We start from the raw sequence: 26,927 nt of genomic DNA, 5'->3' as shown, positions 1-26,927 counted from the left end.
AACTCAGAACAGTAGAAGAATAGCTACCTTGAAATGATCTTTGGCTTTCCTATTCCTTCCCCAACTTTTCCAACACCAAACCTGCTGAACCTTCACAAATATTGCACATATCTCATGCTGCACTGTAGGAGAAGGAAATAGTCTAGCAAGAGAATGCCCACAAATACTTGGTAAAAGCAGCCCACGAGCAGAGATTTAGAGTGGTCCGACTCAGGGTAATTCAGAAGATGGAAACTTAGCTTGATCAAAGGAGAACAGAGGCTGAATATTAGCCTCCTATGGGCAAGACTTTAATTGTCTCACAAGGGAAGTCACAGAAATCCCAACAAAGCAGACAAACATATAACAAAATGAACTGTTCTGGAGCAGGGACATGTACTGTAGCCCAGCCTTCTAATTTCAAGCAGAAATACAGGCTACATGGAGGGACAGAGCTCAAGATAAGGCCCTGGAACATCATCTGCAAGAGTAACGGTAGCAAGATGCATCCCACCTCACCTCTCCAGTCTTTCCTTTGTCCTCAAAGACCTTGCATTGGTCTTCCACAGCTATTCCTATGACAGGAATAACTGCCTACAATTTATTTAAACTTCATCGCTGCTAGTTTTTAGCTGATTAGAGAAATCCCTATTGACCTGCTATTTCCAGAACTAAAATGTAAGATTTCCACCTTCTGCCACCCCAGCAAGAATGACTACCAGGAATCTCTGAGCTTTCCATGTGGAAGCAGGAACAATACCCTTAGAGATCAGTTGTGCGGTCGTGATTTTTATGTCTCTTTTCTACTTCATTTCCTTCCAGCACTCTTTTGATATCATGCCAAGAACAAGCAGTGTGTGCATTTAAAGCAAGAAAAAACCAGCACAAATTAAGTGTCCTCCCACCTACATTTTACTGGAACTCACTATCATGAAGCTGAACAGTGACTGGAGTGGCACCTGATTAACAATGCAAACCGCTATTACACACAAGATCTTGGTGAAACTGTTCTGTTTTATAAGCAGTTCATCATTGTGCTCTCACTCAGATTTCCTGCTGGCATGGCTATAGCTGCCACCATCACAAGATGTTACCCAGATTTTATTTCTGAGTAGATTAGAAGTAATTCTGTGTAGTTTTTGCTCAGAACAGAAAGGTGACAAAAATGAGTCCCGTGTTGTCTGGGGGGAAGATGGGATAAAGGGAGCTCACAGTTTGGAAAGGAGGGATGACAAACCCCACAGCTGGTTGAGGCTGTGTCAAGCACACAAAGAAGGAAGTGCACATCACCCTACCCTAAGAAGGAGGCAGGCAATATAGAAAATGCAATGACGTTTCTTTAGGTGGAGATTAGCTGATACATTAGCAAGGACAAAAAAGAGGAGCAACTTAGGCAAACAGTATGTAGTACATTTATTTTAATCATTAATTTAATGATATCAAGAGGTGGTGACAGCATAAAAGTTATGAGTCCAGTGTTTATCTACTCTGGGGTCCTTTGTATCTGACTTCTGAGCCATGTGAACCACCTTTTCTAGTTTTTCTTTGCACAGGCCAAAAACTTGCTTTAAAAATACAAATAGAACCTCAAATTCTTTCACTTTCATGGAACTCCATCATATACATTTTTAAGAAAAACTTCCCAAAACTACAGCATTTATTATAAAATCATGCAGTGTTCTGCCAGTGATTTCAGTGTTTCAAAACTCCAAAGAAACTCACTAAGCAATGGAGAGGGATAAGACCTCCTTGGAGCAACAAGGCATACAATTCTGGGGAGTCCTGCAAAGAATTAAAACAGCTTTAATTGCCAGCCAAATAGGAGGCAGGGAATAAAGGCTTTCTCTCCAGGAAGAAAATGCTGATGCCACACTTGTATCAGTGCATGTCAGATCACTTTGTGGAACTAGGTGTTGTGGGCAGAATCACCCATCAAGTTTACAGACAGTGTAATTGAGACAAAGAAAGGTAACACAAAACTCTCACTTGTTTGTTCCCCCTACCCCTGTGCCATCTGCAATTATACCCTCCATCTGCAGGTACGACGTATTCGGCAACCCCAGCAGTCTAACCAAAGCTCTTCACCCAGCCCAGCTGAGCTCACAGCTACGGGCATCCCTTAGGGCACAGACACCCACAAGCACTGGCCTTCCCTTTTCCACAGGTCACAATGGGGCAGAGCAGGGAAATAATATGAGCTGGTTGGTGCCTATTGAAAACTCCCTCCATTGTGTCTTGACTGGGATGGAGCAAAGGTCCTTTTTTTTCCTCTTATTTAACAGGAAACAGTTATCTGCAACACTTCCTCCCAGATATTTTCATAACCGCACCAAGACATTCCTTACAGGCACTGACTTAGAACTCTGAGGATATCCCTAACTTCTCCTTGCCACAACCACATCAGCAGCAATGGCACCAGTTTAGAGGGCAGCGCTGTGCCATTTCTGTGACTTCCACCCAGGGCACTGACCCTGCTGGCCAGCACAGCAGGGCTTAAACCAGAGCTGACTGCTCCACAGAGGAAGGAGCACATTTAGCAAACACTCCCCGACCTCACGCCCCTGTGCCTGTTGGTTAGAGGGGGCTGCAAAAGACAGATGACAGTGAAGCAATAGCAAGGGAGGGGGAAAGGAGGAGGAAAGGGAGACCTACAGGGAGGAAGGCTGGGGGGAAGGATATGGTCTACTATGGAGAATCCTGCCAGGATGCAATTTATTTTCATTCTGCGCAGGAGTATAATGGTGCACCGCCTGAGCTCTCTCAATAGCTGTTTTGAAGTGAACCAGGGCTGGTATGTCTTTAATTTATCATTTCATTATGAAACAGTTTCCCTTCCAAGAAGCCTTCAAGTCAGGAAGCTCTGTCTGCCCACACAGGAAATTCCTTTGCAGCAACTTCCCCAAAAAGGAAATTTCCCTCAGAAGTGAGCCCAGCTCATGCCTTTGAGCAGAGCTGTTTGAAGAGGCTCTGGCATGCAAGCCCTGCAAACACCCCTGCCGGCTTACAGCAGCCCTGGGATCTGCAGCTCTGCCCTTGCACAGAAGACCCCACTGCACCCAGCCCACCTCTCCCCAGGGACAGCCAGGAGAGTTCAGAAGGCACAAGGTGCTGATTTTTTACTAGAAAAAAATATCTTGAGAGAGGCACAGGACACACAGAGCTGCAAAAGAGCAGAGAAAGAGGAGGGGGAGCTGCAGAAAAGCTTTGCAAACTATTCTAATCTCCCACTTGACAATCAGGGGGAAAATTCTACACCCTATCTTAGATCTCTCCCAATGGTATGTCGGAGACTGCACTCCGTCCCTTACATGTACCACAGGTTTTATTTAACTAACTCAAAAACAAAGGAGAAGGGAGGGGAGAAAATACAGCGGGAGGGGGGAGAACCACATTTACAAAAATGAATCTCACAGGCATCTTGTGAATCACTAAGTGGGAGAGAGCCAAGAACATCCAGGCCAGAGTGAATAACAACATACGGTATTTTATAAAGCACCTTAGGAAAGGGGATACAGATCAGAAGCACTACCAGTCTCTTCCAGCTAGTTTTTAATTTACCATTTCAAATCAAAAGTAATACTGAATAAATTTTTTCAATGACTACACCCAGAAACACAAACTGTTGTTTGGGGCAAGAGAGGAAGCAGAACTGAAATTCATGTTACACATTTATGTGGATGTGAGACAGGGCCACAAAGGGGGCACAGGTCGAACTGGATCTTGGACTGAACAATGGCAGAAAAATGAAAGCAATCCTTTGAGGGTGTATGGGACAAACAAATGCCAGGGATAACAGAATTGCATATGGGGGTGACTACAACCCACTGGAGGCTTCTGCACTATGGAGAGAGGCTCTCCACATTTTCCCCAGTTCCAACTTCAAAATTTGTTTCTCAAGCACTTGGAGCAAACCTGGTCCCTAAAGCTGAAGCTCCAGGAGGTGGCTGCCTGCCCTTCTCTCCCATTCTCCCCCTTACCAGATAGCTTTGCCCTGTTCCCTCGCCAGCTAATTAACATGACTTTTTTTTTTCCTCTCTTGCTGCCCTTGGCATTACATTCAGCAATCCAGTCAGCTGTTGTGTAAAGAGACTTTTGTCAGAATTGCTTAAAGGCAAATCCCCTCACTTAAGTTTTTTTCTGTGGCCTCTAGCTGATGAGTTAGTTATCACCTAAAAGAGCCCTCTGGCGCAGCATATGCGTACTGAATATATATCTACTTGGATGGCATCCACACTACTGTCAAATCACTGGAGATGGTTATGACATGGAAAAAAATATAAAAACTACCATACTAGAAAAGATCCCCAACCCGTCTACCCCGACATCTACAATAGTCATTGTATAAGCAAAATGTTTAAGGAATAAGGAAACATGAAGCAATCTCTACTATAATATATATTACTTATCTCAGCCTCTGGTAATCTGTGGTTTAAGGACATCATGAGCTGCGGTTGCACTCAGGCCACTGTTTCCATATTGACCACACAGCCTATCCCTCTCTCCACGGGTTTATCTAGTTCCTTTTAGAGATCCATTCACACTTTCAGCCCTGCAAACATCTTCCTGCAATGATTTCTTTCATGTAGTGATGCATCCTCATTCTTGTTTCTTTTAGACATGTTGCCCAATGACTTATCTTGGATCTCTGGATTCGCTGTTCTGTTAGGAGCTGTGAATAATCATTTCCTGGTCACCTTCTCCATACCAAGTATGATTTCATAGCCACATTATAACTTTCTCCCTGCAAACCTATTCACTTACAAAACTACCTTTTCCTCAAACTGCAGGGTCCTATTTCCCCCTCTAGCTTCCTAGGAATGGGAGGACTGGGGAAGCACTCTACTCTAACTAGGTTCCCTAGCACACTAAAAACGACCACGTGGATGAGACCGCCACACCCTGAGTGGGACAGAGTTTGAATAAATACAAGGCATTAAGACACCTCCCTAGGAATTCACGAGCTTTAACAAGCTTGTATCAGAACTTCAACTGCCTAAAAATTTTGGTGCGAAATTGTGACATCTATTCACAGTTGCTGTACAAATTTGAATCTGGTGACTGATTTTTGACAAGTATCTTTCCTTAACTCTACAGTCAAGGGACATTCACAGGTCTCACTGTAAAACCACGTGAAAAAGTCATGAGCTACTCACATCAATAGTTGTTTTCTCCTGAACAACCACAACATCCTTCTGAATGAGATTCCCTTGTACTGCTTTCCCATATGTAAAGCCAAGAAAATTATCAAATAAGAGTAATTTACTTTCATTCCAATTCTGAATGACACTGGGAACAGTTAATTTAGTAGATAACCACAACTTCAAGTCGTAATGACATAACGGGCATTTTATTCATATGGAAGATGTCCCTGCTCTTCCAGTTGTCAGGATCTATTGAAGTGCGACTGTCCTGATGCTCAAATTATTTAAAGCATATGTGTAATTTATAGCTGGCCAAGAGACATATTTTGTACAACAAATGATATTTTTACAGCCTTTATGTTGTTGATATTATACCAACTTATAAAACCGTGCAGTGAAAATGGTTCAGAGTGGGGCCAAGTCATTTCAGGATAAAATTATCAGTGTGAGCTACCTCTTTTCACATTAGGTTATAATACTGTGATTATTTCAGCTTCCAAACTGGTGCCAAGACTGTTTGTGGATTAGACTTCATATTAGTACTATTCAGGAAGTGGCTTATGGAATGCATGCAGTAAGAAAGCATTAAAAACAGCTGATCAAGCCCTATCTACAATTTTACACCAACTTAAGAGATTTCAAACAGAGACCATACTGCTGACTCGGTACACTTGAACCAGTAAAAAGAGACTGAAAGATCTGTGCAAACCTAGGCCTCTAGAGTCAAACACAGGCTAACTCTCTTGTGCCTGCTTATTGCTGCAGAGATGTGGGGAGGACAGCACTTCTGAGCCTGCTTAGCAGCTCCTGTGACACAAAAGGCACCTTCCACCATCTTCTGCACTCATTTTTTGTTTCATCATAGGCAGTAATTTTACAACTCTGCCTAAAAGAAATGGTTGTAACACATTCTAAGTGCTAATTAGCTTCAAAAGAAAAAGGAAAAGTTACAGTCTCTCTGCATAAAACCCAAGTACTTGAGCAAGCCCTCTTTCCACAGCATCTAAATATGTACATGCACATGGAGATACGTGTGTCAGATTAAAAAAAAATAACCAGAACTTCTCAGCTTTAAAATAAATTTTGATTGTTAACTCTTGTCTGAGTTCCAGTGGAGTTTTTGTGCACACATGTTCTCACTACAAATGATGGAGCACCAGAAAGGCCATGCGTGAGAAGCTGTGTTCTCAGGGTTATTCTGGACTAGCTAGATTCTCCCAGAACTCTCACAAGAAAATCATAATTATGGAGAACTCACCATAACACTACAGATCCAACCAATTTAAAAGACATCTGGATTTACTTCTGGGTGTTCTGTTGAACTGAATCCATGCCAAACTTTCTGAGATTCAGCCATTGCTATTGCACACACTGATAATGGTGTGGCAGGAGGCCAGCAGCAAATAGTGACTCCTTTAACAGCCCAGCTGCTTCAGGTCTGCCCATAACAAACACAGCTCAGCTCACTATCACAGTTACCTCTGCTGTCACTCCCAGTTCCTCTGCTTGTTTTTCATTCTGCATGATTTTAAAACTGAGAGGGGGTGTAAAAATTGAAGATCTATAAATGTTCTAGCTCTTACAGACATTAAGTGCTATCCTTTGTTTCTACTTTGCTGAGCTCCAAGGCTTCAAATCCTGCACTAAACCTTCTACTGCATGTGGCCTGTTCTCCACTACTCCACACCACACTGCATCCCCGAGAACATAAAGTGGAAGTAGAGAATGACTCCTGTGAGTTGGTTATGCTCACTTTCAACAAGCAAAAAACCACCAAGCGAGCTGTAGAGCAGTGATGAGACAAGCCCCATGTATTTAATAATAGTATTTGTCACCACTGCCTATTTGTATTTAAAGAGCAGTAAAAAAACCCAAACCTCTAATAAAAAGATCAAGGTGCCTTGAACAATTACACACCCAGCAACACAGTAATGACTACCCAGAGTAATGAAGCTAAAAGCCCAGAGGTAGTAAGACTACTAAGGAAGTTTCCAGGGAAGTGAGATACAAAGAAGTATAACACAGAAAAACAAAAAAAAACGGGAACAAAGAAGTATTTTGTACAGAGGGTTTTTCTGACAAAACGCCTTCACTGAATCATGGAGAGGAAGCGAAAGCCAGCAAAGAAGTTAAAAATTGAAGGAGACAGATTGCTTGGAAGAAATCAGAACAAAAGAGAGACTAGGAAGGAGGAACTTATATACATAAAGGGAGATTTCCCCCACTAGGAAATACACAAGGACCCACTCAAGTGGCAGAACTGAAATGAGTAACTGGTTTGCGGACCAGCAGGGACCAGGGCTACTTCCTTCTGCACTACCGAGAAGGAGGAAGTAGAAAGGGAGAAATTCTCAGTATTGCATAAACCAAACAGGCACAGTCATTCTTTAATCTCTCTTTCCCCAAACATTGGCCAAGTAAGTAGAAGCACAGTGCAAGCCTACAAATTTACTCACACACACACAGGATAAAACTGCGGGACTTGCTGAAGACAGTGAGACAACTCCTGTTTATTTCAGCAAGTCCAGTAGGTCACTTTTTGTACCTATTGAGCTGGCTCAACAAACCCTATCTGGCTTAGCCCCAATATTTTCACCCAGGACTTGTGCAGTTTTACTCCTGAGGGTCAAAGCCCTGGTTATGCTTTCTGAACTCTCCCCCTTTACCACCACTGCTTTTGTTGCCGGTGCCCAGGGTGGCCAAACCCTGTGCTCTGGAGTCTGTACGGAGGGAGAGTACAAATATCACAGAATCTCTCTGCTGGCTTGAGTTGATGGAAACGTTCTTTAAAGCTCAGCATCAAAGGATTCACTTTATAAGCTGCAAGCCTTGGTTCTTGTGCCAGCAGCAAGTTCTCCCCATAATTAATTAACGCCGTATTAATTGTGCATGTTCCACGGGCTTGTTGAGGAGGTGTGGCAAGGCCTGCACACACAGATCAACCTTTCTGGTAGCCAAGAGAGGCGCACAGGAGACGGGAGGTAAAACCCCTCCGGGTGCCTACAGAGGAGTACCTGTAAAGCAATCTGCTCAGGGGCTATGGAGGGGCACGTGCTGAGCCCTGCTGTGTCATTCCAGCAAACAAGGAGAGAGAGGGTCACGGAGGGATCTGCCACCAGCTGCACCCTTGTGCAATCTGCTTGGCTCCGGGCCAGCCGTGAGTGTCATCAGTGGCCAAGAGGAAAGGCCCATGGCAGCTGAGTGCCCTCACAAGCAGGATTTGGCCGCAAGTCACAAGATCCTGTGAAATCGCTGGAAGGAGAAAGGCAGAGGAGGAAAAGGGGGATTATTCCACCTCCTCTCTGCTGCGCTGGGCCCCAAACCTCCGCTGGATGCCGGCACTGAGCAAGTGGCACCATCGCCTTCCACAGGCTTTGGCTATGGTTCAACCAGTGCTTAGATCCAGCCCAGCTTGTCCACCTCACCTACCCCCCCAGAAAAAACAGGGAGCACACAGGACAGGAACAAGTGGGAAAAGAGAATGACCTAGCTGCCAACACCCCCTGTGAAGATGCCTGTCCCCAGCTGTGCCTCAGGATTTTGCTGGAGACCCCCATCCATCACAGCTATGCAGGACATGCCAGCCTGCACAGACCCTTCCCTGCTGCAGCACAGAAACCAGGGACTAACTAAAGTCCAAGTGCTGCTGAAGATGATTTACAAAGCACTCATCCTCTACAAAACTCTCAAGGCAATGGACATGTATATATTTTCAGCTGTAATCTGAATGACTGCTACAAGACAAGCTACAGCCAGCTTGAAATCTAACCTGCAAAGACATTTTCACGTTAGCTCTGGCAGCAAATTTATTCACTTCTATAAATTTTTGTGGGGGTAAACAATTATTTGTTTCTCTGAAGGTACTGTGCGTTTGGTGTTCGGTTTTTAAAGAATAAAAAAAAAGCAGGACTGGCAAGGGAAAACTTTAGCAGGAGTCCAAAGCGAAAAGCATGAAATTAAAAATACATGAAACAGAACTGTAAAAAGGGGGAAAAAAACACAGAAAATTCAGCTTTATAAACTAACTGCACAGAATTGTCAGAACAAGTTACTATTAGAAAAAAGGAATTTATGTCTAACCATGCATTTGCTACAGCATATCCACAGCAAAGGTGAAAAAAATGCAGTTGAAGATCATGCTACTTATTCTGAGATGACAAAGCACCTTAAACTATACATAGAGAAGCACTGAAACATAGGCACAAAGCAAAGGCATTAAGAATTCTGTGTAAAGCAAGTAATACTTCCCCTTTCTGAGGGGGCAAAATGCAATTTATGTTTACCATATAAAAGGTGTTTTTCTTCCTTTTACTGTGTTGTGAGAAGGAAGAGCAGAAAGAAACAGACATCTAAACTTTACAAAATTAAATGTATAAATGCAGATTAAAAAGTTTATCGACTGGAAAGCAAATGGGTGCCAAACCTAAGACTTTTACTGTACACTGACCCTTTCTTTCAGTAGTTTGAAATAAAAGCTAAACAGATATCCCTACATTTTTAAAAAATAAAAAGGTAGCTATTTATAGCTGCATTTATTGGAGCAGTTTCCTTATCAGGAAGTATGTAGCTGGGAATTACTATCTGCCTCCATCGGAAATTCTTTCAGGGATACAAAAGCCCAAAAAGGAAATTTCCCTTCAAAAATATTCTGTGGTTTTTTTGCTGCTGGTGGGTTTAAAATAAAATGTCAGTGCTCTGACCAGCTCACAGCCCCTTTGGGATGTTTGTTCTGCAGACAAGAAGCTTTAAGACACCTGAGGGAAACATTAAAAAAATGCTCCTAGAGAACTTGAAGAGGGAGAATGCTGAGAACATAATAAGAAAACAACCCATTTTATCAGGATGCTGACAGTGCAAATTCATTACCAGCACTACAGTATCTACCTCTGAAATAAGTGTGTTTCTGCAGTTCCCAGACCCTCCTGACTGAACTTCTGTGGCTCAGCTCACATGTTCTCCCTGCACCCTCAGGGTAGGAGTGATGCATAGTCCACAAGACAGTGAACTAGCACTCTTCCTTAGAGAGGGGATGGAAAAAGCCCATATGCGGGTACCACACCCTGCTGCACCTCACAGCACCAGGACAGGGCAGAAGCCATGCAGGACATGGGTAGAACAATGCTTTCCGGCAGGACAGGTCTAGGTTCTTGCAGCCCAAGGGATCCAGTGCTACAAGCAACTCTGGACTTGGACAGTGAATGGCCAGCTACAAAGAGCCCCTCAGGAAGCTCTCAGATAGGAAAACTTCCACTGTCTCCAAAGCAACCCCCATAACCGAGAATTTTGCCATAGAGTCCTTTATCCTTCCTCTCCACTGACTGCAGAATACCCCATACTGTGCCTGTGGGCTCAAAAGGCAGGAAGAACATGCTGGTTAATCATTGGAGATGTTAATTTAATTTTTACTTGTCATGGTAAAATTTAACATTTTCATTTTCTGGTCTGTATAAGTGCCACAGAGCTACCTGACCATGCTGCCAGTGCAGAGCAGACACTTTTTTGCAGCAGGATACAAAAGCATACGGAGATCAAAACCAGACAGGCAGATGGAGTAAATAAAGCAGGGTGCTTCAGGCTATTCCTAGGGTATGACTTCTATGCATAAAAACTCAAGAGGAAAGATTTGGAGTTAAGCAAGTTTCCTAATGCTTTGACTCTCAAAAGCCAATCAGTGGTGATTGTCTATTAACTCACAACATCACCAACAATATGCCTATTAAATATATAACTAACTTATAACTTCTTGAACAAGGATCACTGCTACATTAATAGCACCATGCTAGTCCTGCACAAAACATTTTACATGAGAAGTGAGCACATTCAAATGCATTCATCCCATAAAAGACAGTGCACAAACATTCCGCAAGGCTGGAATGCCTGATGTATAAGTGCTTCACCCTCCCAAGAAACTCTGGAGAATGATACTGGAAAGAGGCTCTTGGCTGAGGTGTTGGACTGGGCCTCCAAATCTGGAATCATTTTACCAAAAATGTCTTCAACAAACTCAAGAATCCAGCAGCTCCAGCAGTAAAATGGGGAGTTCTAAAAATGGCATAAAACCCCATTTAATGGATATTTTACCAGGCTGTATTTGTTAAGCACTAGTAGGAGTGCCAGCACAGGAGAGGGAAGACATAAAAGTACAGCAGAAGGAAATCCAGCTTCCCATAAAGGGCATCAAATAACTGTTTTCTTTCTGTGTGTGTATACACATGACCGAGCACATTAACTCCTGGGACCTCAAAGCTACAGCAGCTTTCTCCTTAGACACTATATGCCCCTCTCAGTGCTGGACAGAGCTGTTCTCTTCCAAGAGGCAGCAGCTCATCTCTGTTAAAAGATCATGATGCTATGCTGTTTCTGCAGGGTTTTTTACCACACTTGTGTTTTGTTGCAAGGCTCTCACCACACAATGGTTTCTTATTGTGGAGTTGTTAGTCATGGCTTACACGCAGTTTCTCTTCTGTGTTTTCATTAGTTGTATGGCTGTTTATGAATGCTGCATTCTTTGCATTCATTTTATTTCTTACAAAAAAAAATTTAAAAAGAGCATGGAAGCATTTATAACATAATACAAATGAAAAATTAAACAGACATTTGGGATGGAAAGAGAAAAGCAAGCTAATTTTAGGTTCACTGATCTTGACAGTGTCCCTTTAAGACAAAGCTAAAAATGCTTCAAACCCAGCAATACCATAAATGTCCTGCTGCTTTTGCTTCTTATTCCTCTCCACACTTTCCAGGGGAATTCCACAAGGGATCAAGCTTGAATCCCGTATTAAAGTGACATGGCTTTCTTTCCCCTCTGAATAGAGGAGAGTGTGTATTTTGGAGATTTAAAACTGTACAGTGAAGCTTTCCAAAAGGGTAAAAGACTAGCTTAGCACCACTGAGACTCCCACACTGTCAGCTGTCCGGATCCTGAAGCACAGGTCTATTGACCTCCCACGTCAGGACTGCTTTGCAAGTTCCCACCGAGACAGAAAGGATCTTATCCCTCCACACTCTTCCAACGGAAACTGTCAGTGCAGGAAACTGTTGGGCAACAACCAGGCACATTGGGAAAAATAAAAACCTCTTGATTCTAAAATCTCTTAAGGAGCAGAAACCAGCTCACAGCAAGCGAGCTCCCTTTGCACGTTTTTCCACACTTAACCTGGATGCTTCTGCCATAGCCACCAGGCAGCAGTAAGGAGTTAACAGATTTAGGGTTCAACTCACCAGACGTTTACAAAAGTGACAACCAAAGTGGCCCTGTGTCACTCCAGTGCAAACCCAGTGACAAGGGGGTTAGCTTCCTACAGGTGATGAACAAAGATCGTGCCAGAAAAATGCAAAGCAGGATCTTCATGATCCAAAGGCCACGGTTTTCCCAGCGGAATCAGTAATGGGCTTTCACTCTTCCCAGCGCAACACAGTCCATATAAAATAGTAGCATCTACATTGTGCCCAGCCACAAGAGTGACTCAGACTGGGCTTCCCACCCATCCTAGTTCCCTGTTTGGATGATCTCTTTGAGGCTGGCCTGAGATTCACTCCAAGAAACCCCTGGGATGCAGGGTGGAGCAGATGAGTTCAATTCAGGTGAGCACCTGAGGGTGCCTGTGGAACAGCCTGCCTTAGGTTAGAAGCAGACATGATCGGTGCCTACCCAGCTGGTGATTTGCATCCTGTTTGCCCAACAACTGGACACACCTCAGAGTCCTGAAGGAGCTTTGCTGGGGTTAACCGAAGTAATGGTCACTGAGGCTGACAGGATGGCCGGCTGGTTTTTCCACACTCCAGTCGGCCTGTCAGTAGATTATTAACAGCTATAATCTGAAAGACCAGGAGGCACTGCTGGATGGACCCTCTCTGCATAGCTCACAATAAAAATATGCAGGAACAGCCTATGGTAGAAGACAAAGATGCAACATCGAGATTAAATACTGCAATAAGGTGTTAGCAAGCAGTGCCACTGCCAGGCTTAATTTTTTTCTTTTTTGTAGTGGGTTGGTATTGGTTATATGTAAGGTGAAAAGCAGATTAGAAGAAGAGGCAAGAACAGTAAGAGGGAAGAACAAGGCTTAAACGGCCATAATGTCAGAGAACAGCAAAGAGAGGTCTAGGAGAAGCCAACCATTTGAGAAAGAGGCCAGTCCAGGTCCCATGAAAATCAGTGGGAATTTAACCACTCATTTCAGCAGGACCAGGATTAGTCTCAGCCACTAATCTGACATTCTGGCCATCTCTCCCAGTCCCTTTGTCATACAAAGCTTTTATTTTATTTTCCCTGTATGTGCGTCAGTCAGTTTTGTTCCACAAAGATCCTTCCAAAGCAAATATTTTTATTGCTTGCTGCTCTAAATGTGGCTTAGGGTAAAGGGCTTTTTTTCCCATCTCACTACATACTTTCAGTTCAGTGCATTGAATATTCTAGTAACTAAACAGCAATAAGCTTAATGCTTCAAAGTGACTTTCCAGCTGCTAGCCAAAATTGTAGAATAATTAACAGGTGCCAAAGGATTAATAAAAGGAGTAGCATAATTAATAGACACTATACAGAAAAAAAATGAATCCTTGGCAATCCTGAGAGTGTTGTTGTTTCCTCCTCCTTCTCTTAATTGTTTCCTGCATTCCTTTAATAAGAAAAAAAAAAAAGAAAACTAGTGCCCTTAAAACACAAATGATACATATAAGCAACAATGCATGATCAGAAGAAAGAAACTGGCAACAAACTGCCTTTAGGTCTAATAAATGCCCTAAAGAAACTGCCCAACTACCTGTCCTACCCTACTACTCATGTCCACACAGAACTTTATTGCAGTATGTGGTACAGCTAAGGTCACAAAGATGCCAAACCAATACCAAACCACTGGACTAGTTCCCACCAAACAGTATCAGTAATACAAGTAGCCATGAAGAAAGACTCCTATGAAACACTCACTAAAAACTTGAAGGCCTTTAATATAATCATTGCAGAAAACTAAGCAAACTTCCTTTCTGTCCTTAACGACGGAAGTAGAACAGACAGTAACAACAAGGGACACAGAGATAGTGAAACAAAAAATGTGATCTCACTAGCTGTATGTGACCAGGTCTGCATTCTATGAAGTTTATCCAAATCAGCTGTGACCTGGAACTTATCACACACTGGAAAACCAAAGACCAGAACCCAAGACTACACTGGAAACAAAAAGCACTCAAATGATTTTACAAATAGGTCTTTAGCTTTTCCTACCACCACAACACCCCATAAGTGAGTGGAGTCAGGACAACACTGCAGTCTCAAAGTAAAAGTTCTCCCCTATGAGGTGATGCATGTACTGTGACATCTTGAGTGTATCATTGCACTCTGAACATCTGTGCAGACTGTTGGGGGTTCAGAAAAAAAGGCAACAGCAAGAAAAATTAGTTGTTGCCAAGAATAATTGCTTTGTGTGCACAGAAAAGTATGTGCAGCGTGTCTTACTATGACAATGGGCTGCAGATATGTGAAAGATGACAACATTAAGGAGAGGAGAGTAATTAGTTCAGAGGAACAAATGAACCTGTTTTCATGTTTGTATCAATAGAAAACTCTGAAATCTTTGGCCATGAGATCCTCTCCCTAAATAAACACACACATGTTCCCAAGAGAAGATGCCCTTCAGAGATAAAAATCAAACTGTACAAATCAACATAAGCGTCCAAGTGGGAATGATGCTGCACAGGATCGGAGCATGCAGCAAGTCCTTTCTCAGCACTGAGATTTCTTCTGTCTCTCTTGTTGAAGAAGTTTTATGTTGAAGGAGACAAAAGAAAACTCTGAAGCCTGTAGCACATATTTACAGTTGCTGTTTTAGCAGGCAAACCACCTTATTTTAATCTTGTGTATTACAAAAAGTAAAAAGCTATTTTCTCCCTAATTCAGAGCATATTAATAGACATAGGGAAGGGTTCTCATCCATTTCTTATGTGCTGTATCCTCTATCCAGTTCAAAGAACTTTTTACTACAAGGGATTGGACATAGCATAAAATAAGTGGCTAATGACATTTTACCAGATGAGACAAAGAGATGGGCTTTAAGAAAAATAAAATTGAAAAAAATACAGGCCCCACCAAAAAATCCCACTAACTTTCTCTGTGGCAAAATGGAGTGCCTCCCTAGAGATAAAGGGTATGTAAATAGTTACAAAGGACTTCCACCTATCTCTACATTTTTCATTATCACAATACCTTGGCAGTTTCTGTATTATTTTTCAAAACATGTAAGAGTCTTTGCACTCATGGGTTTTTTCATTTTACAGTGGGGGAGCTAAAACAAGGTATCCAACATCCTAGAAGGCACCAAGGGCAGCACCTTGTGTGCAAGCTGAACTTAATTCTCTTCAATCCTCAGTAAAAAATGCCCATTTTCCAAACACTCCTATCTGACATTAGTGTAGTCTAGTTGAGATCATATATGCTGCAAAGCTGCCATGGCAGACACACCAGGGACAAAGAGCAACTGTTTTCTGACTACACCCTTGAAATGTAAGGAAGTATATTCCCCAGCTTCCCACTGATATTTTGTTGACAATGCCCCCAATACTCTGCTCCTAGTAGATGTTAGGTGGACAAGTATGTTTAAAAGTATGGTCAAAAGTCCCTTACAGAGAAGGGCAGCACCAGAGAAAGGTATGTTTTATCTAGAAATGATTCTTACTCTCCCAGAGATTTAAAGTTTAGACTGATTACACTGCATTTCTATACAATAGGCTGGCTGAGGAGAAAGCAGCTACTTAAAACATGAAAGGCTGTGTGAGAAGGGGAAAGTGCCTTCACATCACGCTCAGAAAAAGGTGTTTGTCTATATAATTTTAGCTCTGCTAACCAAAGAGAAGGAAACTTGTAGCAAAGAGAGATCTGCATTCCACCCTTCCAAACTGCACTTCTCCTTTTCCAGTCTCTGGACAAAGTCAGCTTAGCCTATCTGAGGCTCATTTGCTCACTAAGCAGTGAGAAATAATTTCTTACACCAAAGGAAATTGCTCTACTTATTGTCCTAATACTAATGCCATTGGTGCTTTCAGAGTGCTCTGGAACATTAGAAACAGTGAAATTTCTTATCAGAAGGCATAAAACTGCCTAAATCCAGAGAGTGCTCTACATGCTCCACGTGAAATGTTTGTCTCTAGGTTTCTTTTTGGGCCAACTGCTCTTTTCAGCTGCATCTGCAGCACCTACATGAAGATGTGTGGGTTGGGACTGAACCCTGCCTTGATTTTGTTGAACACCATCAGAATGTCATGGAAACAGAAGGAGTGGAGGCCTGACAACCTATTGGCTCTGTGTGTGAGAGTGGCAGAATTTACCACATCTCTCTGTTGCACTGGAATGAGTGAGGGCTGAAAGAAGTTATTATGCTCCACCAAATCAACACAAACAACCGTAGGGATGGAACCAAACAAAATCTCAGAGCCAGAAGTCCTCGAACTTTGCAGATCTAAACCCAACCTTCACACAGAACCACAGCCTGAACTAGAAATTAGTTACTTTGCCTGACTTCTGAGGCAGTTTGGATTTAAGATCAAAGCTGTACCTCAGACACATATCTAAAAATAAACAAATAAACAAAAGATAAATGAGAGGAGTCCATGCAGGAACTGAAAAACCCTGTATTAATACCTCTTTAAACCTCATGACATGAAATCCAAAAGGTGCTGAGTTATTTCTATACATGGTATTAGCAAGACCTGGAATGTCATCTTCAGTTCTGTTGTCCTCACTTTAAGAAGGATGTCTGAAGTGAGAGACAGTTCACAGAGGTGATATAAACAGAATTTGAAATCTAAAAGCTTAACAGGAAGACTGACAGCCTTAAGAACCTCTCTTCCTATCCAGTTTAGCCAAGAAAAGGTTAAGAAGTGACTATCTAAAAGCACCTATATCAGGAGGAGTCTTTCGACAATATTTAGCAGGAAAGGCGATAATGAGATCTAATAGTTGGAAACTGAAGCTTGACTAATTCAAACTATAAATAGGGCACTTAAAAAAAAGGCAAATAAGGAGATAATTAAGCATTAAAAGAACATCTAGAGACCTGATATTCTCCTCATCACTTAAGTTTTTTACGTGAAGAGCAGAAATCTTTCTGCACATGTCGTAAGCTCAGTTACTGGACCTAAACACAGCAGTCACTGCATGAAGTTCTGTAACTGTAAAAGTTATACCAGAGATCATTTTAGAAATTCAGAATGGTTGCTCGTGGCCTAGCTATGAATCTACGTACTTTAAAAACAGTGGTTTTAACAGTGTTCGGGTCTGTTGGTTGACAACAGTGTTTTGTGTCAATATTGACTGCATTCTGAGCTACAAAATACTACACTGCCATTGACTACAATTAGTAAGGCTAAGTAAATGTGTTCCATGTTGTTTGTGACCTCAGACACTAACTTTATGGAAGGCTATTTCACAGATATTTCACGATTAATCATCTGTGCTTTTACCCTGCAACAAGTCAGACTGGTGTGGAAATACGAAAGGGAAAGAAGCCTTGCAAGTTTAAAAATGTGCCAACCAAAAGAATAGAAAAAACAAAACAAAACTCCAGGTGAAAGGTTGGACCACATTCTAAAAATACTGCGAAAGAAGCCTTCACTGAGAGGAAGCTTTATAAATTCTACACTATCCAGAATGCTGGCTAGCTGATGCGAAGGAAGCAGGTACAGTATGTACCACCACTTTTGGTATCAAGAGTCTGCCTTCCTGCCTTATGCATCTGCCAGACACAGTGGGGAGGGCAATAAGTAACTGGAAAGCCAGCTGTGATCCTGGCTATGGAGTGGACAGAGTGGCTCCCACAGCAGAAGTAAACAGTACCAACTACTGCAATTAGGAAAAAACCCAAAAGACCTGGGGATGAACAGCAGCAGCAGGGAAAAGAATTGCTGGAGGAAAAACTGCTTGTGTGTTGGGTTTTTTTGTGCCTACTTTGGGTAAAGCATAGAAATGCCCTGTAAATGTGGGAGCCAAGTCCTCCCCAGGCCAGGGGAACAGCTGAGCAGCCACACACATGTGCAAGCTGGGCCTGGGAGCTCACGGATGCTCAGGCAGGGACCAGGCACAGTCAGAAACACTGCAGCACCAGCTCCCATTCCCACCAGGAAGCACAGAAAAGGTACAACCTGGGCCATGCAGCACGGGAGTGAGTGACCATGGGGCAGAGTAACTCAGTGGCCAGCAGGGGAGCGAGCACAGGGCCACAGAAATGCATGAAACACAGTTTGCATCCAGAAAAGGAGTGTGTGTGGAAGACAGCTGAGGAGAGAAATGAGAGTGTCTTGTGATAAACATAGACTTCCCCCTCTTCTCCCTGCAAAATCCCAAACCTGTTTGTCAGAGGGCAAAGCACAAAGTTTTATTTGCTCCTGGACCTCTTGTTCATTGTTGCTCAAGTACCCCAGGAATGTAACACCTGACAAAAGTTTACTTAAAACATCTTTATTTCCATCAGAACTGCTTCCCCTTCAAAAAGAAAAATTCCACTCTTCTTGTCTCCATCCTAATTCACCTCTCACTGGCCAACAGTCCTCGGCCTTTCCTATTTGTCAAACACTAAATCATCTCAGCAAGGAAGTACCTGGCTCTCACCTTGCCCCCACCTCCAGTTTTTGTTCCAATGTCAGTGATATGTCCTTCCTCCTTTGCAGCATCCTTTTGTGCTCAGCTAAGCTCACTCCTCCTCCTTTCCCACTGCCTCTGTCAGCACTCATGCTCTACACTAGAGAGCCTGGGCATCACAAGTATTTGAGACCCCTCAGAACCTGAAAATAGCCACAGCACAAGCGCATTCCACTTGCCACAGCTGGTGAAACTCTGACCTTGTGTTGCAGCACGTAACTGAGCAATTCCAATAAAGTGGAAGGAAACACAGCACTTCCCGTCAAAACAAACTCTCCATATTTGTGCCTGTCATGAGAAATGGGCCAAATGCTTCACAAGGGGTGCAGGAGATGGGAGGGAAGATTTAGCACACTGTATTTAAGAGTAATTTTCTTTAGTTAAAAAAAATAGCTAGGAAAACCAAACCAGCTAGAGCTTATTTAAAAAAAAAAAAAAAAAAAGTATAAAGCCAGAGACTTCCCTGCTCCCTTCCTTAAAAACAGAAGTAACTCCTCACCCTGCCCCACCCCCTCCTCAGTCCAAGAACTTAAGCAGCCTCATGCTGACACTCACGCAGGTGTGCTGGCAGTCTGATGGTGTCTTCCTCCATCCTGATCGCTTGAGGCACTGGGACATGTAGTGGTGATGAAGTGTAATTTGGTACCGGGCTCGCTGGAGGTGTGTACGAAATTCTTTCTTGCTGTTAAAAGAAAGCAGGGGGAGAGGGAGAGAAAGAGAGAGGACAACGTGAACTTTGGAACAGGGGTGTGAAACCATGGCAGAGGAGGGGGAAGTGGGTGGAAGGAAGGAAGTGTGCGCCTGGTGATGTGAGCAGCACTAGTGATGCACCAGCTGCCCAGGGAGCCACAGAGCACAGACAGAACACTGGTGGCCAGCGCTGCCCAGTGCTGCAGGGGGCCCAAGCACCTTTTAGGGTGGTGGGCTTAATTTTCAAAAGGTCCATGAAGTTTCCAAGGGTCTTCTCAGAAATCTGCCAAGGGAGGAAAGGGGAAGTGAAATGCAAGTGGGGAGACCCCAAGGGTTTTATGTCAGTGAAAATCTGACAGCACCTCCATGATACATGCATGAATACCACTGAAGTGCCAAAACCACTTAATCTTACGCTAACAAATCAGTCATGATCTGAACAAGGTAAGTATGTAGCACTATACTCCTACCATTTTAAAGACATCAATAACTTTTGTCATTGCTGCAGAAAAACACATCGCTAAAGACTAATCTATTAACCATCACGTAACGTAGTACTTTTGGTTTTGCTGAGTTACTATTACCATCTTTGAAGTAGTTTAACTTGCAACCAAATACAGTCAAATAGAGTTGAAGGCCAATTTGTAAATGTACTAGTTTCTTAATTGTCACAGTTAGGTTTTTACTTATGAAAATGCCTGACAAGAAATCTAAGACTGAAACTTCATGCGATCTGACAGGAAAATTCTTCCATATTTTAAGCCTCCAAATATGTACTCCAATCATAGTACAAAATATACCCTTTGTAAATAAACATAGCCACAATTTTACAGGAACATAAAAAAAACCATTCTCATATGCTTCCTGGAAGGCAATGCATGTTATTCTCCAGAACCATGCTACTGACATGTAATAATGCCAGTGCAAACAGTATGGATTTACATCCCTGCACATACAGAAGCAGAAGGAGCTACCGTAATTTCTGTACATTTGCAGGACAGTACGAGGGCAGCCTCTCACCCTAACCTCGATCTCTGGCAAATGGAAAAGACAAATTTGGTGCTGGACCAAAAGAAGGTAATTGCTTCCATGACAAACCACAGCATTATCACAGCCACGAGACAGGAAAATAGGATGACAGAGGCACCTGCAGAATGTAATTTTAGCACGTTTACCGCCAAAGGGAAGAGGAGGCTTTGCAAAAAACTCTGCAGGCAGATTAGGTGACATGTCCAAAAATAAATGGGACACCTAGAAAGTCTTGCAGCCACCGCTTCAAAGCAAGTCCAGTTCATTCTTTTGCAAGGTGCTGTTTGCTGCTCAGGAGCTCAGGCAGAACCAGAAGTTTAGCCTCAACCTCAGGAGTCCACCACAACACACTATAACCACATGGCATGGAAGATTAAGAGCATGTGGAGGTTTAGACAGAGTGAGAAGACAGGCCTGTTCCACTCCACCATCACTTTATTTCTGCAAGTATGGCTGCTGTGGCTGTCAGCTCAGTACTTTTTAAGGAGAAATTATTCAATATTATGTTCCTGTCTCCCACAAACTCAAGTTTCTTTCTACTCATCACTGTCCAGGCCACAGCAACCCATTAGCTTGCATGAATTCAGTTTTTCGTAGTTGCTGAACGGGGATGTTCATTGTGACGTGACAAAAGATGCACCTCTGGAGCTACAAGGAAGGCATTACTCTGTTTTCAATTTACCCAACTTCCTCCCCGACCCAAACAGGCTGACTCTGTGCTTCCCGTTCCAGAGGTGCAGCTCTCCGTGCCCGTCTGCACCTCTCACCCTGGAGGGGAGGGAGACCAGGCACTTCCCAGCATTTCCTGCTACGATCCACAGCACAGATAATCGAAGCACACTGCAGCTGCTCGCTTTGTTCATGGAGATATTTATAAAAAGAGGAACACTTCTGAAACACAGCCACACAGATGCCTGCCTCTGCGAACAGGCACTAGAGGATAGGTAGGTAGGATACCTGATGTCCTTTTCCTCCCTCCTGAAGAATGCAGGATACAGTCCAAGCTCAGGTCACATTTCATGCTCACTGAATCACCAGTGCAATGACAAAGTGGCTTCAAAGGGTCTCCTCACTGCCCAAGAGCAGGTGGAATATGAAATTAAATCCAGAACCTGTCCACTTCCCTCAAGACCCAGGAGGTGCTGTATCAAACTAAGACATTATGCTTCCAGTATGTGCTGCCTTTACTGATCAATCTCCTAAAGGCATACCATAATTTGATTTATACCATGACAGCTTCATTGATATTTACTGTTACAAAGAAATGTATTTGATTCATTGTTTCCTAGTATTCATAAGGACAGGACAGCCAAAACCAAACAAGATATGGAACTGCAGTTACTTTTCCCACACATCTTGGATGTCCACAGTACTGTGTGAATTAACTATTTGCAGAAGGCATTTTACAAGGCACGAAGGGGAGTTAGTGATCCAACTCCTATTAGTGCCTTTGAAATGCCCTCTCTTGCTAATCCTGCATTTTTCTGTCAGCACCTTTAGCCTAAATATCAAAGCAATTTACAGACATTAGGTAAGTCTTTTTATTAGACACACAGACAACCTGAGTTACAGCAAGAGCAGAGCTCAAATGAGCTAAGTAATTTCAGAGTTAAGCTGTCTTGAAAAAGGATAGCATGTGCTTCTCAAGGGTAATACATTTAACAATTGCATGCTGAAAGAGCTGCCCTTGTAACTGTCCTGGACAGATTTCCAAAAGGTGTAGAATGGTAATGGCACAGAGAGGTCAAGACACTGGGCTTGTGGAAAAAATTAGTTTAATTCCCTGTATGCAGCATGGGGCAGTAACGTGGCTTGCAGCAGAACTGCAAACAGCAGTCTAGTTCTGCAACCTGCCCCTGCTCTGTGCTCAGCCACACGCAGTGCCCAGCCTGCACAGTCAATGCACAAGATCACTCATGCTCCTCCAAGGCTTTCTGAGGCTTTTTAGAGTCACATTTCCAGGAGGTACCTATTGTGTCCACACTACTGAGAATGGATTGCATTAATCTTCACACCTCCAGAACTGCCCAGTGCTTCTCTCTGTGGGATCCACAAAACAAAAAACGTGACTTCTAAGATTATGCAACCAGATACTCTGCTACTAAGAATTTTTCTGAAAGCATTTTCTAACTAGTCATGTTTAATATTTCCCTTTGTATTAAGGCCAAGAATGGTAGGCTTGTTCAAGCCACAGCTTGGGAAGAAGGATAGGTAGTGCTGGTAGAACCTGCACGAACCTTGCTTGTTCTTGAGCAAACAGCCTTGCTGCAGCTTAATCTACTGGTAAAAGAAACTAAATCAATACACATTTGATGTGGTCCTTTGAGATTTTTGGTGATGAGTGCTAGGAAAGAGCTAGGTACTACCGCATTCCATATTTGCCACCTGCCTGGGGACTCTATAAACATCTAAACCTACAAGTGACCAAATGCTCAGCTCCAAACAATTACCAGCTAAGAAATTTCAAAAGAGCAACTCCCGAGCATTTTGCCAGAAGCCACAAAGAGGTGACTAAAACAGATGGCATATTGCTTGCTGTCATCATTTTTGATCAGTTTCTTCAGCTCACAGGGAGTCAAGAAAGTTTCCCCATGAAATTTCATGTTGCTTACAGTAATTGAAGAGCTACGTAAAGTCAATTTTTATGGAAGGCCCTCCCTGGGGTTTACTCTGGTGGCTGGTGCTCCAAGAGAGCCACCTGGACAACCAGCCAGAGAGAGTAGAACATGCTTTCACCTGCCCAATTGAGCAGAGACAGGCTAAAAATCAAGAGGATCCAAGGGTTCTTTCTCTTTACTAAATATTCAGCTGCTGAGAACGCCATAGATCAAACCATCCTGTCTAAATCAAAAGCTATACTGACCATGACTATGTAGTAGGCATGTATGTAACAGCTGACTAGACTCCCAAAGCCATCAAAGCACACACTGATTTCACTTTGAAGAATTGGGGTACACTCTTTACTGACAAAATCTACCTGAACAGAATTCTCTCTGTCAGAAATACAAATAATTCATATTGCTAAAATAAAAATATTAATTAAAAAATCAAAGTATGAAAATTAAATTTAAAAGATGTCTAACAGTTGAGGATAAGGTTGAGGGAGGCTGCAAATAAAAATAGCTTCAGGCTTTTAATATAATTGCACCCTTCTAAATTCCAAAGCAACAGCCTTGCAATGTGATAGCCTTTTTGTCCCTTTACTAAGTTCACTCAGATGGCAGGCACAAAGAACATACATATTTTTGTAGAAACGAAAATAAAATATATAAGAAAGTCTGCTACGCAAGCTCTTATGTTATCCCAATGACATGATTATTTCAGTAGCTGGATAGGTGATACAGTAAAACTACCTTTTTTAATTGATAAAGCGAAGAAATGCATTACCTATGCAGCAGTTTTCAGGAAACCAAAACAGCCAATGTGGTCTGCAAACACCTCATGCTAGACAGAAAAGGCAGCTGACCCTAATCACTGCATAAAAACTTTCTCCTATACTGCACATAATGATACCATAAAGGGGGAAATGAACTGAGAGTGAAAGCTGACACACATTTCCCTCCCAGGACGCTGGCGTACTTGTGCCATGAAACGACAAGACGGGCCAAGGGACACGGGAAAAGAGCAGGAAATTCAAGTAAGTTAATCCTTAGAGAAGCAAGTCAGGAGAAGAGGAAAGGGAAGGAAGGTAGATGCACTGTTCAGCAGTGGTTTGTATGCAATACCATAGCTGGATATGAAAGTCCAGAAGACCACTATGAGATGAGTTACAAGGTCTAACACTGGGAGCAGGAAGGAAATCAGAGCTCTCAGTGGACTGTATAGCACATCTGGGGACTTCAGTCAGTGTTACAGTTTGTATACTCCAACTTCTGCCAGGGACAAAGGTTCAGGCTCCAAAAAAAGCCAACTAGAGCTCTGCAGTAACAGGGTATGAATTAAAACTCTCCACTTCCCTCCCTTCCCCCAGCTGCTGTCTTCTTAATTTCCATGGCAGACATCTCCTAATTTTTGATCCCATTAATATAGCAATTCACGTCAAATCTATAGCAGCATAATCAGCACACTATCAGTAATTAGAGAAATTAAAACAAACACAGCTCTCTGGAATGGACCTTATGCAAAGCAGCACCGGGGAAAGATTAACATCTCGTTTCCTGGGCAGAGAGCAGAGATTGTGTCAGTAACCTTTGCAATTTTGTGAAGTTCAGTTCCTCCCTGACTCCTCCCTCCAGCCTGTCCTCCCTGCTCAGGGGTAGGTGATGGCTCTCATGCCTCAATCCTTACTCAAGCAAATAAAAAACAAACACAGAGGTGCCATGGTTCATCACAAAGGGAAGGGGAATGAGACAGTGGGGAAGCTCATGCTTCTCCTGTAGTGATTATAGCCACTGTCCTAATTAAATTAAAATTGTACAGACAGCAATATCAGTGCACTCAAGCGCTATGAAAAGACAGCTTGAGGAGGTCAATGTTGTCATTGAAAATGCCATGATATGGTTGCATTATTGTATAAGTACTCCAAAATATTTCAAATTAGCATGTATCAAAGAAGCAAAAAACTAGCTAAACCACATGCTCAAAAAGTATTTCTTTGCTGCTAATATGGGGGAATAGAGTGTAGAACAGGCTGTGAGAAGATAGTATCAGGTAAAACTAGAAGATAAAACTAAGGCAAAAAGCTCAGTACGATTCATGAAAGGATCAGTCATTTATATGTGTAAGAAAGAATTTTACCTGTAGATATCCCAGCTAGACAGCAGAAAATACATGAGAGGCAGATTCTGGTTCAGAATTTGGGAGTAGAACCATCATACTCCAAATAGGAGTAAAGCCTTACCTATCCACCCACCCTTCTGCAGCAAGGCTCCAAGAAGAGGCAGTAAAGCTGGGACTTGGCCCCCCTGACCCACTACTTCAAGGCAGAAGTCAACCATGGACTTTTCCACATGCAGCCCTTTTCCACATGCAACTCCCAAACTTGCATTATGGGGTTGTCACTGCAACACTCCTCTGAAGAACTTGCTATTGACCTTTGTTTAAGCAGGGCATGGAGAAAGGTGGGCCACTGCTGTGACCCACAAGGGTCCCTCTGGCATCTGTATCATGATTTGTTGGTACACTCACTCCACACAAAGCACCACAGAAGGCTCAAGAGAGACAGTTAATTGCACAGCTGGGAAAAAAAATCCCACATGAGGCTTTGAAGTGCTATGGCCAGTGAGTAAGCAGCAGGGAAGCAAGGAAGGCAACAGAGAAGAACTTTCCAGGCTTAGCTACACATCAGAGATATTTCACTGCACTTTCTGTGTTCTCTTTTCTAAAACAGGCAGGGCTGGGGAGCCTCATCTCTGTAACATACGGTGGTTGTACAACCCTGCCTGTGTGTGTGGGAATTAACACCCTGAACACCCTTACTGCAGTCATGTGCTCATTTCAGGGCAAGATTCCTGGAGGCCATGAAACTGAGATGGGAAGACTAAGGGGAAACACGGTGTACAGGGAGCTGCCCTCTCGTGTTATGGGAAAGCTCCTCTTCTGCATCTCAGGGCTGGCACGGCACAAGTGTTTTTACTTGGTTGCATTATTGAGCTGTCGAAGTCACAGTGTTACTATGCATTCAAACACATATCCAAGGACAATCATAATTTCTGATCTTCCTACCACGGATGTGCACTGCTTTCTGAACATTTCTACTGAAGCTACAATTACTGTGAACAGGATCCTTCACAACAGAGGATATCAAACATTTACATAGCACAAATCACAGGTCAGAACTGTCACACAGATGAGGTCAACTCATTCACTGTCCTGGGATATCTAATTGCCCATCAATTAAGTAGTGGAAAGATCACGGGAGAGTAATTCACATGAAAGTCATAGCTTCTTTTAACCCTCAGTCACTGACAGAAACAGAATTCCTGTGGAGATGCAACATCCTGAAATAACATTTTAAAAATACCACTTACAAATATAAGAAATTACCCTTCTTGGTCCCTTTGCAAAGCTGGATCGTGCTCCCATCTGTAACTGCAAAACTCTCCTGTGATTTTTTTTTTTTAAATAGTGTTTCTGGTCCAGATTTTCACTGGTGGAAGTAAAATCTACATACAAGCCTCAGTCTCTCTCTTATCCAGTAACTTAAGCTTACTGTCTCTCCTTATTATCTCCTTACTATTGGCATACACAGCACCCCTGCATTTCCACCACAGCATCTCTCCACATTTCAGGCTTCTAGCAGACTTTCCATGAAAAAGGATATGCCAAATGCCCAGAGAAACCCAGGAGTGCCATGAGGAGGTCTAGTGCTACACCTTACAGTTTGTTGCTCCTGAAGATTCAAGTAGTGCCACAGTAACCCAGCACACACAGCATGACAGGGAGTGTGCCACATCCCCTTGTTCCAAAACACCTCTAAGTAGGTAAAAACAATTTTCCAGAGAGAATCTAGGCCAGTCTGGGAA

At 42.9% G+C, this 26,927-nt stretch overlaps 1 protein-coding gene across 1 annotated transcript in view; it reads right to left on the bottom strand.

Moving 5' to 3' along the window:
- The window catches only part of ETV6 (ETS variant transcription factor 6), a 123,149-nt gene that overhangs the window by 61,061 nt on the left and 35,161 nt on the right, over positions 1 to 26,927 (bottom strand). Inside the window, exon 2 of the mRNA XM_082279851.1 lies at positions 19,300 to 19,426. Coding sequence (XP_082135977.1) covers positions 19,300 to 19,426 — 127 coding nt within the window. The remainder of the gene's footprint in view (positions 1 to 19,299; positions 19,427 to 26,927) is intronic.

The sequence above is a fragment of the Coloeus monedula genome, assembly GCF_965178545.1.
Source record: "Coloeus monedula genome assembly, chromosome: 4".
NCBI lineage: Eukaryota > Metazoa > Chordata > Aves > Passeriformes > Corvidae > Coloeus > Coloeus monedula.
The sequence above is the reverse complement of the archived record's forward strand: the minus strand, read 5'-3'. Positions and strand labels throughout refer to the sequence as shown.